Source organism: Musca autumnalis, unplaced genomic scaffold, assembly GCF_047663935.1.
Source record: "Musca autumnalis isolate F117 unplaced genomic scaffold, ASM4766393v1 scaffold_4, whole genome shotgun sequence".
In the NCBI taxonomy this organism is placed as follows: Eukaryota; Metazoa; Arthropoda; class Insecta; order Diptera; family Muscidae; genus Musca; species Musca autumnalis.
The window spans coordinates 248602320-248617294 of record NW_027411977.1 but is presented as its reverse complement, the minus strand read 5'-3'; the positions used below and the strand labels follow the sequence as shown (position 1 = coordinate 248617294).

Below are 14975 nucleotides of genomic sequence, written 5' to 3'. Positions count from 1 at the left end.
ACATAACGTTTCTTTTAACACTTTTTGTGTTGGTATGTATTAACGTTTTACTGTTTACAATATACGGCTAATGATGTAATCTGTTCCAAGGATTTGGGACATGATGATGGGCGGATATTATAACTTGGGTTTTGTTCAAAAGCATGAAACACTTTAATGGTGCACCAGCGGTTCCTGTCCATTGCATAAAAAGTAGCAATTAAGGTACTATGGTCAATGAGATAATTGGCCTGTATGAAGGCGTCTTTAGACCTGGAAAATCTGCACTAGACCATAAACATAGATCGGACTCGAGAGAAGAGATCAATACTTGCCATACTTTTAAAGACTATATAACTGATTTTGGCTGGCCTATATAGACAAAAATGTTCCAAGCTATGTGTGACAGTGAAGTACGCAGGAAGGGTGAGGTGGAAAGATGTAGCAGTAGACGGCTATCCGAATTTAAACAAATACATCTAAAACACTATTTGGGCTATGATACTGCATTATAGTACAAGCTTCCTGTATGAGCCGTATCTCTGCCCAGGTAGCTTTTAGTACCTTCATATGTATTTTTGCCTGTCCTGAAAAGACAACCGAACAAGTACCGCAAATTATTCAGAAACCACTCATGTCCATCTTCGATTTCTCATAGAGTAGTATATATAAACTAAAGCCTAAACCCGATTATAATCGAATATTCGCTGATTTTCGAGTTTTCTTTCGAAATTGTAAAACCGCCAAAAGTGTAAAACCGGCAAGTCCACAATATATGAGCAAACTCGAAAATCGTTCACAAGATAATCGATTATGCGATTTCCCTCCAGACAAAAGTCGACTACGATTTTTAGATTTTTAGATGGTTAACAGTATCGAAGGCCTTCAATAGTTCAAGAGCCACTACGACTGTTCGGTTGCCCGGCTTGTTCTAGTTCAGCCCAAAGGACAACTCAAAGGACAACAATCCCACGACGGCCGGTTCAATGTACCGGATTGACCCGAGGAACCGTCTTCTCGGCCAGGGGCCGTCACCTCAGCAAGTACTTGTTCGTGTTCGTCTTTATTTTTATCTTGGGAGCGGCATGTCCTGGAATGCCTGCTCCGGATTCTTTTGGTCCGTGCCGGAATTGAACGTAACCCCGGGCCATGGTTCTGCACCGTTTGTCAACGTCTCATCCACCATAGGTCGGTGTCAATGAGATGCGACGGGTGCCAAGGATGGGTGCATTTTAGGAACTGTTCAGGCCTGACCTACCTAAGGGAGTATTACGACAGGGTTTATGTTGCCTCGTGCTGCGCCAATATGAACCCCAATTAGTCTTCATCATCAACATCATCGGATTATGAAACTCCCCCGCAATCTCCCAGACAGCAGTATCAGCAGCAGTCATTAACACCGCGTATTGCTGTCCCAGTTCCTGAGGATGTAACATTCTTGCAGTCAATAGCTGTGTTCCGCTGGTCAATAGCTGTGTTCCGCGTTATTTGCCTAACATCAGATCTCTGTTGCGAGGTGATAACCGGCTGGTCCTAGGGGATTTCAATGCACATCACGAGTTATGGCATTCAGCTCTAGGTAATGACCAGAGAGGTACAGATCTGGCTGAGCAAATAGATAGCTCCACATTCTGCATTGCGAACGAGGACGCACCCACAAGGATTTGAGGAGACTGCCACAGTTCACCTGACATATCCATCGTGTCACCCGGTCTGACGAATGACGTGACATGGCAACCCGTCATTTCCCTTGGATCGGACCATCTCCCAATCCTCATCTCCATAAACAGACCATCAGACTTCATAACCTCTGAACGCCGCACTTTCATTAACCATGGAAAAGCGGATTGGCAAGGTTTCAGAGAGTTCACTAATCAACGCTTCAGAGAACTGCCCAGTCCCTCTGATGTTCGGGTAGCAGAGAGGAAGTTCCGAGACATCATCACTGCTGCAGCCGCTCGCTTTATCCCTGCTGGTCGAATACCTGAAATAAGACCCAATTTCCCAGCAGAGGCGACGGGATTAGCTAATGAGCGTTATGAGCTTCGCCGCACGAACCCTAACGACCCCAGAGTCAGGGAACTGACAATGGAAGTCAATAGATTAGTCAGTGAACACAAGCGGAAAAAGTGGCTAGAACATCTGAAGTGCTGCAACATTGGAGCCGGCTGTAATAAATTGTGGACAACGGTTAAGGCGCTATCGAACCCTGGTAGGAGAGACGATCGGACATCTGTCACGTTTAACGGCGTGGCTGTGACAGATCCGAAGAGGTGCGCTGCCTATTTCTGCCGACAATTTATCGAGCACCCCGATAGCGACCAGCCGAGGAAGAACCGCCACAATTTACGATGGATGATGTTGCAGATGTTATCCGAGGCGCAAAGTCATCCAAAGCGCTTGGACCTGACGGAATTTCTACGGTGATGTTAAAACAGCTAGATGACCCAGGAGTCGAGTATTTAAGTAAGGTCCTCAACTTATCGCTAGCCACCCTAATTGTTCCCGATGCCTGGAAGATGGGCAGGGTGGTCCCGCTGCTGAAACCTGACAAAGATGCCAGTAAAGGTGAGTCGTACAGGCCGATTTAACTTCTATCACCAGTAGCAAAGATACACGAGGCATTACTCCTCCCCAGTATCAGAACGTTTTATCCAGTTGCAGATCATCAACACGGGTTTCGGAAGCAGCACAGTACCATAACAGCACTGCACGCCATTTCCACATATATTGGACGGGGACTCAACCAGGACAAACCATGTCACAGAACAGTGATGGTAGCATTGGATCTGACCAATGCGTTTGATACGGTCAGCCATGCTAGGCTGTTCGAGGGTATCGAGAATACTACCCTCCGGCCTTGTCTGAAACGCTGCGTCATCAACTATTTGTGTGGTCGCCAGTCATACGTGGAATTCAGAGACAGGAAATCCAAATCCCGTATAGTGAAGCAGGGAGTTCCCCAAGGAGGGGTGATATCTCCGGAACGGTTAAACTCTACCTCTCTGCAATTCCACGCCCTCCCCATGGCATTGAGTTAATTACGTACGCGGATGATTGTACACTCATGGCGTCAGGTCCCAATATCGGTAACGTTTGTGACAGGCTAAATGCCTATCTCATTGATCTTGTAGAGTTTTTCCACGCGAGGAATATGAATATATCCACCACTAAGACAACAGCCACACTGTTCACCACATGGATGGCGCAAATGAAGCTCCCACTGAATGTGCAGGTCGACGGTGCAATTATTCCGACCACAAACTACCCCAAGGTCCTAGGGGTCACATTCGATAGCATGTATAAGTCGTCCCAGCATACTACAGTTATCTGCGATAAGCTGAGAAACAGGAACAAGTTCCTCAAGTCCCTAGCCGGCAGCACTTGGGTGCAGATAATGAAACCTTGTTAACCACATACAAAGCGATAGGTCGGTCTGTGGTAAGCTATGCGGCGCCAGTGTGGTTTGCTAACGCAAGTGATACGCAATGGGATAAACTACAAATCTGTCAGAATGCTGCCCTGAGAACAGCCACAGGGTGTCACCTCATGTCTGCAGTGGACCATTTACATGAGGAGACAAAGATCCTTCCTGTGCGTCGTCACAACAGGATGTTGACGATGCAGTACTTGCTTGGATGCTCTAGGCAAGACCACCCAAATCACCATCTGGTGGATATGCCTGAACCCCCCAGGCGAGTTAGGGAGGATTATAGAGATCTAGAGAGAGAGAGAGGTCCAAAGATATAAAAGAGAACCTCTAGATCAACGTGCATACCAGGCAGGTTTAAGAGACATTCATACTGATGCGGTCGCAGAGGCTCTGGCAGCCTACAGTGTGAATATCGTCCTCGAAGTTCATCCACCACCCGTGGCAGCGGAAGAACAACAGCTGCCAAGACAAACGAGAGTGGGTCAGGATTGATGGCTCGCGGAATATCTGCCCGGCATGTAGCACCGGTCCGCATACTACGCAGCACCTGTTGACCTGCCCAGCCAACCCGACTGACTTAACTCCTCTCTCTCTCTCTCTCTCTTTGGACTAATCCTATTCAGGTGGCGTCCTTTCTGAACTTGGAGCTGGTGGCAGAGCAATAAAATAAAGATGTACATGTACTTGTGGAACCTGCTACAACAACAACAACTTAAAGTCTAAACCCATGACTTTTTCGTTCTGTTACTTAGGTGAATGTGGCATTGTATTTATTGGGGGCGTATCGTATCGTCAAATTAGGATATAGACATTCTCAGAGCTCTCCACGACCTTTGACAGTTCTTTTGTCTATAGAAGACATTTTAAGGTTCTTTTGTCTACAGAAGATATTTGAAGGTATTCTACCTATAGAGGACTTTGAAGGTCGTCTGTCTAAAGACAGCCTTAGGAGTATATAGGAGACCTTCGGACTATAGATAACTTTCAGATGGACGACGGTCAATATAACACACATAAAAGGTATTCTGTCTATTGAAGGCCTTTGGAGGTCTTATTTCTATAGAAGACCTTTTAATGTCTTCTGTCTGTCAATAGAAGGCTTGTTTTGAAGGTCTTTGAAGGTCGGACTATAAACGACTTTTAGATCGTAGTCGGCCAGACCTTTTAAGGTTTTCTGCCTTTTATATACCTTTGAAGACTATTCTGTCTACAGAGGACCTTTGGACTATGGAGGATTTTTAGATGGTCATCGGCTGATAGAGCACATATAGGAGGTCTGCCGTCTATTGAAGGCCTTTGGAAGTATTCTTCTAGAGAAGACCATTGAAAGTCTTCTGTCTATAGAAGACCTTTGAGTCAATAGAAGATTTTTATAAGGTATTTTGTCTTTGTAAGAAAGCAGAGCTCCGAAATGCTCGATTACAGAGTGAAACTCCCTCGAATTCGTGAGGGAGTACACCTGCGAGTAGAAAAAATCTAGTTTAATCTATTTTTCCATGCCACTCGAATAAGATCGAATATGCGTTGCTCGTTTTCGAGTTGGAGTAAAATACCCTCGGAATCGAGCAAATTCTACACTTAGCGATTATTCTTTTAATTTTTGTTGTTCTATTTTTAATTGTGGGCATTTTCTCAATCCACAGCTGCAAACGAAACAAGAAAACCGGTTGCTACTACTACACACAGACGAACACACAAATCGACAAAAACATATTTTCACTCGAATTCTCTCTTAGGTTTAACCCCCAGTTTTTGTAAATAATTTTTGTTCGTTCGTCTATATTCGTTATAATTTAGGCATCCATAGCTCTGCTCCCAGATGACATACAGACCTAATTTTTCGTAGACGCGTTTCATATTTAGTAAAAAATTCCTTATATTAAAAATCAGCGCTCTACATTTGCGCTTAGGCGAGTAAATCGATCTACAAAATTTGACAATTCGTGCCATGTTTTTTACTCTATTTCGAACATCTGGATTTCAACTCTTATTTTTCAACAATGAGAACTCACGGGCGCTGCCATATAAAATAAAAGAGTGGGGAGTAAACTTCTTGTAAAAATCGTACTCCCACGCTAGTAAAATCGAGCAAATCCGAGCTCTGCATAGAAGACCTTTAAAGGTATTCTTTCCATTGTTCCTTCTCTTTATGGAAGACTTTTATAGGTTTGAGCTGTGCAGAAAACGTTTGTGTGGTATTACATGCTCATTCAAAATGGTCTCTCTGTAACGACTGTTCACTGTAGCATATTATTTTTTCTTCAGCGGCAGCTATTCCAAAAACAAGAATCTAGCGACATTGTCTCCATTAAAATTTTGTTAAAATTACATTTCCCTTTAGAATTGATACCAAAACATCCGTACGGATAACGAACAGGCGATATGATGCAGAGTAATTAATTTTCCATTATCGCCAATGCCTGTCAAAAGGATATCAATGTTTTCAAATGACAACATCCTTTCACTGGATGTTTTTTCGTGTTTTGTTTTGTTCACTTGCTTTTCCAGCTATCTAGTTGGCCAATTTCAAAATCATTAATCATTATTTAAAAAGTAATTTGTGTAAACATCATCTCTCCATCCATTCACACTTTCATAATTGTTTACTTCGTTCTAGGTTAACAAATATATGGAACTACCACCGTTTAATTTTCCCAATCCATTGGGTTTGTTTGGAGGCACCAGACAGGTTAGTAGGCAATTTTGCTCATAAAAATGACATCCACACGCATGTCGGCAGCAAGGAGAAGTTAAACTTTTTTACGCAAATTTAGTCATTATTTTTGGAAACTTTTTGTTGGAATGGTTGGTTGGCACATGACAAAGGGCGGCTCTGTTGTTTGAATGTTAAGTATTTAAAATGGACCATAAACGTAATTTTAATGGCTTTATAAAAGGCAACAACATCAAGTACACTTCGATGGTTTTCGGCTCCTGTCATTGCTGCATGTGTGTTGTTTTTATTGATTCACGCTTATTTTGTGCTTCGTTGGAATTTAATTTTAATCAGGAATCTCTTTTTGTTGTCACAGATAAGTGCTGAGGCGGCATATCTTTACGATGCTGTACACTTGTATACAAAGGCTCTGATTAAAGTATTACACCAGGGTGGCAGGCCAAGGAATGGTACAGCTATTATAGAAGCTATTAAAGGATCCAAATATCGCAGTGCAATGGGGTAGGTAAATACTGAATGTGGGAAACTTGTGTATTAACCGTTCATATTGAATTTTGGATTTAGATTTTCATTGATTTCAGTATTTTATACGTATAAATGAAGATTATAACATCATATTGAAGAAGTTTTTTTTCAAAAACTTTTCATATTTCAGTTATCACGTCTATATCGATGAAAATGGTGATGCTGCTGGCAACTATACAGTATTAGCGCGTGGTTTGGCACGAAATCATAAAAATAAAACAGTTCCTGGTCTGATACCTGTGGGTACCTTTAGTCAGACACAAAGTGATAAATTGCCTGTAAGTAGGAGATATTTTCATTGCAATTTTTCAAAAAATTCAAACCTAAAAAATTTTATGTCTATATCTACCCCCATTGGCTGTAAAATAAACACTGCTTAATGTTCTTTATTGTTACACCATGTTTTCTCTATTCTATTTGTTTCTACACATTATTTTCTTCATCTCTATTTAATTGTAATTTATGCATTCATAAAACTTATCATAAAAATAAACATAAAAAGAGCTATTGGCAGGTAAGCATAGCACATTATTAATATTTATGGTTTCTTTTTAAACATTTACATAAGTTTTTCGGTTAAAATCTATAAACATCAATGTTGATTGTTGTCTTTTTCCCATAGGATCTCAATTTATATGGCAAAATAGAATGGGTGGGCGCTGGACGTCCAGCAGCAGAACCCAAATGTGGTTTTGCTAATGAAAAATGCATAAGTAAGTGATTCCATCTGGAAGGCTTTAAAGGAGAACTTGAATAATTTTGTTCTTTGTTCTTTAGGTTACACTGGTGAAATATCAGCTGGCATTGCAGGTGGAGCTTTGCTTCTATTGGGCATTGTCTCATTGGTTCTCTATCGCAATTGGCGTTATGAACAAGAACTGGACAGCTTGTTGTGGAAAATAGATTTCCGTGAGGTGCAAATGCATGAAAATGAAAAGGAATCAAATGCACAAAAGCAAACAAGGGTAAATATTACACTAGACTTTTTATAACCTCCTTGTATCATATTTTGAGAGTTTTTTTATTTAAGATTAGAAAAAAATTTTACATAATAAACCTTCCGCACAATCCATTTTGAAATGAGTTTTATATAAAATTACCATGTGACAGCTTCTTCTGTTATCCTTAAGTCCCTGGAAAACATAGGGTCTCTACCATCCTTTTATAAGGAACTCTGTTGCACGATATTCGGCTGACGTCCATCCATGGATAGTCTGCTGCTTGTAATTCTGCATCTATCGACCTTCTTCACGTATTAGCTAGTGTACAAACATGCCGGTCTTTTCCCTGAGGATTTCAAGGAAGTGCTTGTCGATCAATGTTTTCAGTTAGTCACTAGTTCATGTGACCGATCTAACGCAATTTCCGTTGAAAGAGCTCAACTGGGGAGGCGGTTTGATTGGTGAAATTCGGAAGGCCGGCGTTACGAAAGCTGTTCGGCCACCGTATTATGGACATTATGAAGTACACGGCATTTTCTGTCTAAAGAAGACCTTGTAAGGGCCCTCTGTCTATAGAATACCTTGTGAAGTTATCTTGTCTCCAGAACATCTTTTGTAGGTCTTGCTACATAGAAGACCTTTTATCGTTTTTTGTCTGTAGAAGACCTTCTGAAGGTATATAGAAGCCCAGAAGAAATTTTCGAGGTCTTCTTTCTGTAGATGACCTTTTGAATGCCTACTGCCTGTATAAGACTTTTTGAAGGTCTTCTGTCTATAGAAGACCTTTTGAAAGACTTTTGCCTATAGAAGACCTTTTGAAGATCTTTTGCCTATAGAAGACCTTTTGAAGGTCTTTTGCCTATAGAAGACCTTTTGAAGGTCTTCTGTCTATAGAATACTTTTTGAAGGTCTTCTGTCCACAGAAGACCTTTTGAGGGTATTCTTTCCATAGAAGACCTTCTGAAGGTATATAGAAGTCCAGAAGAAATTTTCGAGATCTTCCTTCTGTAGAAGACCTTGCGAATGTCTACTGCCTGTAGAAGACAGAAGACCTTTTGAGGGTATTCTTTCCATAGAAGACCTTCTGAAGGTATATAGAAGTCCAGAAGAAATTTTCGAGATCTTCCTTCTGTAGAAGACCTTGCGAATGTCTACTGCCTGTAGAAGACTTTTTGAGGGTCTTCTGTCTATAGAAAGTCTTCCATCTATAGAAGACCTTTTGAAGGTCTTCTATCCATAGAAGACCTTTTAAAGATCTTCTGTCCATAGAAGACCTTTAAAGGGTCTCCTGTCCATAGAAGATATTTTGCAGGTCTTCTGTACATAGAAGACCTATTGAAGGTCTTCTGTCCATAGAAGACCTATTGAAGGTCTTTTGTCCATAGACCTTTTGAAGGTCTTCTGTTCATAGAAGACCTATTGAAGGTCTTCTGTCCATAGAAGACCTTTTAAAAGTCTTCTGTCCGTAGAAGATCTTCTGTCCATAGAAGACCTTTTGAAGGTCTTCCGTCTATTGAAGACCTTTTGAAGGTCTTCTGTCCGTAGAAGACCTTTTGATGGTCTTCTACCCATAGAAGACCTTTTGAAGGTCTTCTATCCATAGAAGACATTTTGTAGGTCTTCTGTCCATAGAAGATCTTTTGAAGGTCATCTGTCCATACCAGACTTCTGTATTCTGTCCATAGAAGACCTTTTGAAGGTCTTCTGTCCATAGAAGACCTTTTAAAAGTCTTCTGTCCGTAGAGAACCTTTGGAGGGTCTTCTATCCATAGAAGACCTTTTGAAAGTCTTCTGTCTATTAAAGACCTTTTGAAGGTCTCCCGTCCATAGAAGACCTTTTGAAGGTCTTCTGTCCATAGAAGACCTTTTAAAAGTCTTCTGTCCGTAGAAAACCTTTTGAGGGTCTGCTATCCATAGAAGACCTTTTGAAAGTCTTCTCTCTATTGAAGACCTTTTGAAGGTCTTCTGTCCATAGAAGACCTTTAAATGGTCTTCTGTCCATATAAGACCTTTTAAAAGTCTTCTGTCCGTAGAAGACCTTTTGAGGGTCTTCTGTCCATAGAAGACCTTTTGAAAGTCTTCTCTCTATTGAAGACCTTTTGAAGGTCTTCTGTCCATAGAAGACCTTTTGAAGGTCTTCTGTCCACAGAAGACCTTTTGATTGTCTTCTGTCCACAGAAGACCTTTTAATAGTCTTCTGTCCGTAGAAGACCTTTTAAAGGACTTCTGTCCATAGAAGACCTTTTAAAGGTCTTCTGTCCATAGAAGACCTTTTGAAGGTCTCCTGTCCATAGAAGACCTTTTAAAAGTCTTCTGTCCGTAGTAGACCTTTTGAAGGTCTTCTATCCATAGAAGACCTTTGAAGGTCTTCTGTCCATAGAAGACCTTTTGAAGGTCTTCTGTCCATAGAAGACCTTTTAAAAGTCTTCTGTCCGTAGAAGACCTATTGAAGGTCTTCTGTCCATATAAGATCTTTTGTAGGTCTTCTGTCCATAGAAGACCTTTTAAAAGTCTTCTGTCCGTAGAAGACCTTTTGAGGGTCTGTTATCCATAGAAGACCTTTTGAAAGTCTTCTCTCTATTGAAGACCTTTTGAAGGTCTTCTGTCCATAGAAGACCTTTAAATGGTCTTCTGTCCATATAAGACCTTTTAAAAGTCTTCTGTCCGTAGAAGACCTTTTGAGGGTCTTCTGTCCATAGAAGACCTTTTGAAAGTCTTCTCTCTATTGAAGACCTTTTGAAGGTCTTCTGTCCATAGAAGACCTTTTGAAGGTCTTCTGTCCATAGAAGACCTTTTGAAGGTCTTCTGTCCATAGAAGACCTTTTGAAGGTCTTCTGTCCATAGAAGACCTTTTGAAGGTCTTCTGTCCATAGAAGACGTTTTAATAGTCTTCTGTCCATAGAAGATCTATTGAAGGTCTTCTGTCCATAGAAGACGTTTTAATAGTCTTCTGTCCAAAGATCTTTTGTAGGTCTTCTGTCCATAGAAGACCTTTTGAAGGTCTTCTGTCCATATAAGATCTTTTGTAGGTCTTCTGTCCATAGAAGACCATTTGAAGGTCTTCTGTCCATAGAAGACCTATAGAAGGTCTTCTGTCCATAGAAGACCTTTTGAAGGTCTTCTGTCCATATAATATCTTTTGTAGGTCTTCTTTCCATAGAAGACCTTTTGAAGGTCTTCTGTCCATAGAAGACCTATTGAAGGTCTTCTGTCCATAGAAGACCTATAGAAGGTCTTCTGTCCATAGAAGACCTTTTGAAGGTCTTCTGTCCATGTAATATCTTTTGTAGGTCTTCTTTCCATAGAAGACCTTTTGAAGGTCTTCTGTCCATAGAAGACCTATTGAAGGTCTTCTGTCCATAGAAGACCTATAGAAGGTCTTCTGTCCATAGAAGACCTTTTGAAGGTCTTCTGTCCATATAATATCTTTTGTAGGTCTTCTTTCCATAGAAGACCTTTTGAAGGTCTTCTGTCCATAGAAGACCTATTGAAGGTCTTCTGTCCATAGAAGACCTATAGAAGGTCTTCTGTCCATAGAAGACCTTTTGAAGGTCTTCTGTCCATATAATATCTTTTGTAGGTCTTCTTTCCATAGAAGACCTTTTGAAGGTCTTCTGTCCATAGAAGACCTATTGAAGGTCTTCTGTCCATAGGAGACCTATAGAAGGTCTTCTGTCCATAGAAGACCTTTTGAAGGTCTTCTGTCCATATAATATCTTTTGTAGGTCTTCTTTCCATAGAAGACCTTTTGAAGGTCTTCTGTCCATAGAAGACCTATTGAAGGTCTTCTGTCCATAGAAGACCTATAGAAGGTCTTCTGTCCATAGAAGACCTTTTGAAGGTCTTCTGTCCATATAATATCTTTTGTAGGTCTTCTTTCCATAGAAGACCTTTTGAAGGTCTTCTGTCCATAGAAGACCTATTGAAGGTCTTCTGTCCATAGAAGACCTATAGAAGGTCTTCTGTCCATAGAAGACCTTTTGAAGGTCTTCTGTCCATATAATATCTTTTGTAGGTCTTCTTTCCATAGAAGACCTTTTGAAGGTCTTCTGTCCATAGAAGACCTATTGAAGGTCTTCTGTCCATAGGAGACCTATAGAAGGTCTTCTGTCCATAGAAGACCTTTTGAAGGTCTTCTGTCCATATAATATCTTTTGTAGGTCTTCTTTCCATAGAAGACCTTCTGAAGGTCTTCTGTCCATAGAAGACCTATTGAAGGTCTTCTGCCAATAGAAGACCTATAGAAGGTCTTCTGTCCGTAGAAGACCTTTTGAAGGTCTTCTGTCCATATAATATATTCTGTAGGTCTTCTTTCCATAGAAGACCTTTTGAAGGTCTTCTGTCCATAGAAGACCTATTGAAGGTCTTCTGTCCATAGAAGACCTATAGAAGGTCTTCTGTCCATAGAAGACCTTTTGAAGGTCTTCTGTCCATATAATATCTTTTGTAGGTCTTCTTTCCATAGAAGACCTTTTGAAGGTCTTCTGTCCATAGAAGACCTATTGAAGGTCTTCTGTCCATAGAAGACCTATAGAAGGTCTTCTGTCCATAGAAGACCTTTTGAAGGTCTTCTGTCCATATAATATCTTTTGTAGGTCTTCTTTCCATAGAAGACCTTTTGAAGGTCTTCTGTCCATAGAAGACCTATTGAAGGTCTTCTGTCCATAGAAGACCTATAGAAGGTCTTCTGTCCATAGAAGACCTTTTGAAGGTCTTCTGTCCATATAATATCTTTTGTAGGTCTTCTTTCCATAGAAGACCTTTTGAAGGTCTTCTGTCCATAGAAGACCTATTGAAGGTCTTCTGTCCATAGAAGACCTATAGAAGGTCTTCTGTCCATAGAAGACCTTTTGAAGGTCTTCTGTCCTTAGAAGATCTTTTGTAGGTCTTCTGTCCATAGAAGACTTTTTGAAGATCTTCTGTCCATAGAAGACCCATAGAAGGTCTTCTCTTTATAGAAGACCTTTTGAAGGTCTCCTGTCCATAGAAGATCTTTTGCAGGTCTTCTGTACATAGAAGACCTATTTAAGGTCTTCTGTCCATAGAAGACCTATTGCAGGTCTCCTGTCCATAGAAGACGTTTTAAAAATCTTCTGTTCGTAGAAGACCTTTTGAAGGTCTTCCTTCCATAGAAGACCTTTTGAAGGTCTTCTGTCCATAGAAGACCTTTTGAAGGTCTTCTGTCCATAGAAGACCTTTTGAAGGTCTTCTGTCCATAGAAGACCTTTTGAAGGTCTTCTGTCCATATAAGATCTTTTGTAGGTCTTCTGCCCATAGAAGACTTTTTGAAGGTCTTCTGTCCATAAACAGAAGACCTTTTGAAGGTCTCCAGTCCATAGAAGATCTTTTGCAGGTATTCTGTACATAGAAGACCTATTTAAGGTCTTCTGTCCATAGAAGACCTATTGAAGGTCTCCTGTCCATAGAAGACGTTTTAAAAATCTTCTGTTCGTAGAAAACCTTTTAAGGGTCTTCTGTCCATATAAGATCTTTTTTAGGTCTTCTGTCCATAGAAGAGCTTTTGAAGGTCTTCTGTCTATACCAGACGAAATACCTAATATTGCGGGGTAAATCATTAAGGGGACCGTGTCAAAACATGATACAATATTTACACTCTTTTGACGGGAGATTTTTTGATCACAGTCATATAGACAAAGTTATTAAATCTCATCTCATCAGTATCGCTATGCAACGATTGTGTTGGCTAGGCCATATCTTGATGACTCCACTAAGAATATGCATAAATATTGGCACCATGGCGGTACACGCGGAAATGGAAAGCCTAGGCTTAGATGAAGTCAACAACTGGCAAAATATAGCAACAAAAATATGGAGATATGTTCTTAGTTCAGCTTATGGAACAAATGTTCTGTAGAGGTCTAGCTAAGTAAGTAAGTAAGAAAAGCTGGGCCGAACTTGGAGGAAACTCGAAAATGTGTTCCTAAAGACTTTCCTGGCATTCTGTAGACTTCTTAGACCTCCTATATGTGGAGTTGTTCTTTTTTAATTTGATGGAAGCATTCCGACAGTTTCAACATGACTAGGAAACCTGAAACTTTTTCTTCGCTACTTTTTCCGGATAACTGCATATATTTTTTCTTCTACGAAATGGTCAGACACAACCATTAAAAATAGTATTTGTTTCGCTATAACATCTTTAAATATTGTTTGCTTTATTTTTCATTCAGTCAACACATCCCTTAATACGCACCAGTCAGGTCAGTTTAAGTTCAAATCCCGATGCTGATTTTCGTTATACTACCATCTTTACCCCTATCGGCCTGTACAAGGGACAATTGTATGCAATTAAGAAGGTGCGCAAGAAATGTGTGGATATTTCAAGGGAAATGAAAAAAGAACTGAAATTGGTAAGTGTCCTAAATATACACCTAAAAATCATTATTAAAGTTAAATTAACGAAATTTCAACTTTTCTTGTCAGCTACGAGATGCTCGCCATGACAATATTTGTGCTTTTATCGGAGCCTGTACAGATCCTCCAAACATTTGTATTATAACGGAATACTGCACCAGAGGTAGCCTGAAGGTACATAAATCACCAACTAACAGTCATCAACAAAACGCATTTAATCCGGTCCTTTGTCTTTTCTTCTCTTTTCTGCTCTGCTTCATGTTTTTCCATCTATCGTCTAATTAAAAGGACATTTTGGAAAATGAGGACGTCAAGCTGGACAACATGTTTATTGCTTCTATGGTAGCCGATATAATACGTGTAAGTCACAATCATTCATTCATCCATCCTCGCTAACCACCATCCATGTAAACTCCATCATCTGTTAATGTTTGTCTCAAGTTTTTTTCAATTGTTGTTGATTGGTTTTTCAATAATGTGGTTTTCCTCCGTTGTGGGTTTCTTTGTTTTTGTTCTTTTTTCTCTTCCCTTTTCTCTCCACTACCCCTCGCCCCCCCTTAATGTTGCTGACCTATTGTCGTCGTTTAGGGTGTCATTTATTTACATGAATCGCCCATACGTTTCCATGGTTCTTTGTGCACTTCCAATTTGTTGATTGACTCACGCTGGGTGGTTAAATTGAGTGACTTTGGTTTGTTTGCTTTCAAGAAGGGTATTGAGGACAATTCCACAGATGTTGTATCAATGGCTGCCAAATGTACAAGTAAGTAAAATGGAAATAATTAAAAAAAATTGAAACATTAAAAAGAAAATAAAAACACACTTTCGCAGTCGGTAGGATTCGAACCTACGCTCCCAGAGGGAATCTGATTTCTAGTCAGACGCCTTAACCGCTCGGCCACGACTGCTTGTTGGCTTACTTTGTCTAATAATATACAAGTAAATTTATTTTTGAACAGTTTTTATTTTTTTCTAAATTATAAGTATAAAATATAAAAAATAATGTATAATATTAATTTGATTTAGTTTTTAATAAATGTGGCTATAT

The 14975-nt window shown here is 40.1% G+C and overlaps 1 protein-coding gene and 1 non-coding gene across 5 annotated transcripts in view; one reads left to right on the top strand and one right to left on the bottom strand.

Moving 5' to 3' along the window:
• The window catches only part of LOC141403624 (guanylate cyclase 32E), a 96082-nt gene that overhangs the window by 72410 nt on the left and 8697 nt on the right, over positions 1 to 14975 (top strand). For all 4 annotated transcript variants that reach the window (XM_073986343.1, XM_073986340.1, XM_073986341.1 and 1 more), the window contains exons 8-16: positions 6030 to 6101; positions 6445 to 6590; positions 6745 to 6892; positions 7237 to 7327; positions 7392 to 7579; positions 13744 to 13923; positions 13997 to 14101; positions 14216 to 14287; positions 14516 to 14690. In XM_073986343.1, coding sequence (XP_073842444.1) covers positions 6030 to 6101; positions 6445 to 6590; positions 6745 to 6892; positions 7237 to 7327; positions 7392 to 7579; positions 13744 to 13923; positions 13997 to 14101; positions 14216 to 14287; positions 14516 to 14690 — 1177 coding nt within the window. The remainder of the gene's footprint in view (positions 1 to 6029; positions 6102 to 6444; positions 6591 to 6744; positions 6893 to 7236; positions 7328 to 7391; positions 7580 to 13743; positions 13924 to 13996; positions 14102 to 14215; positions 14288 to 14515; positions 14691 to 14975) is intronic.
• TRNAS-AGA (transfer RNA serine (anticodon AGA)) lies at positions 14754 to 14835 on the bottom strand. Its single transcript has one exon. It is a non-coding gene; the product is annotated as a tRNA-Ser (tRNA).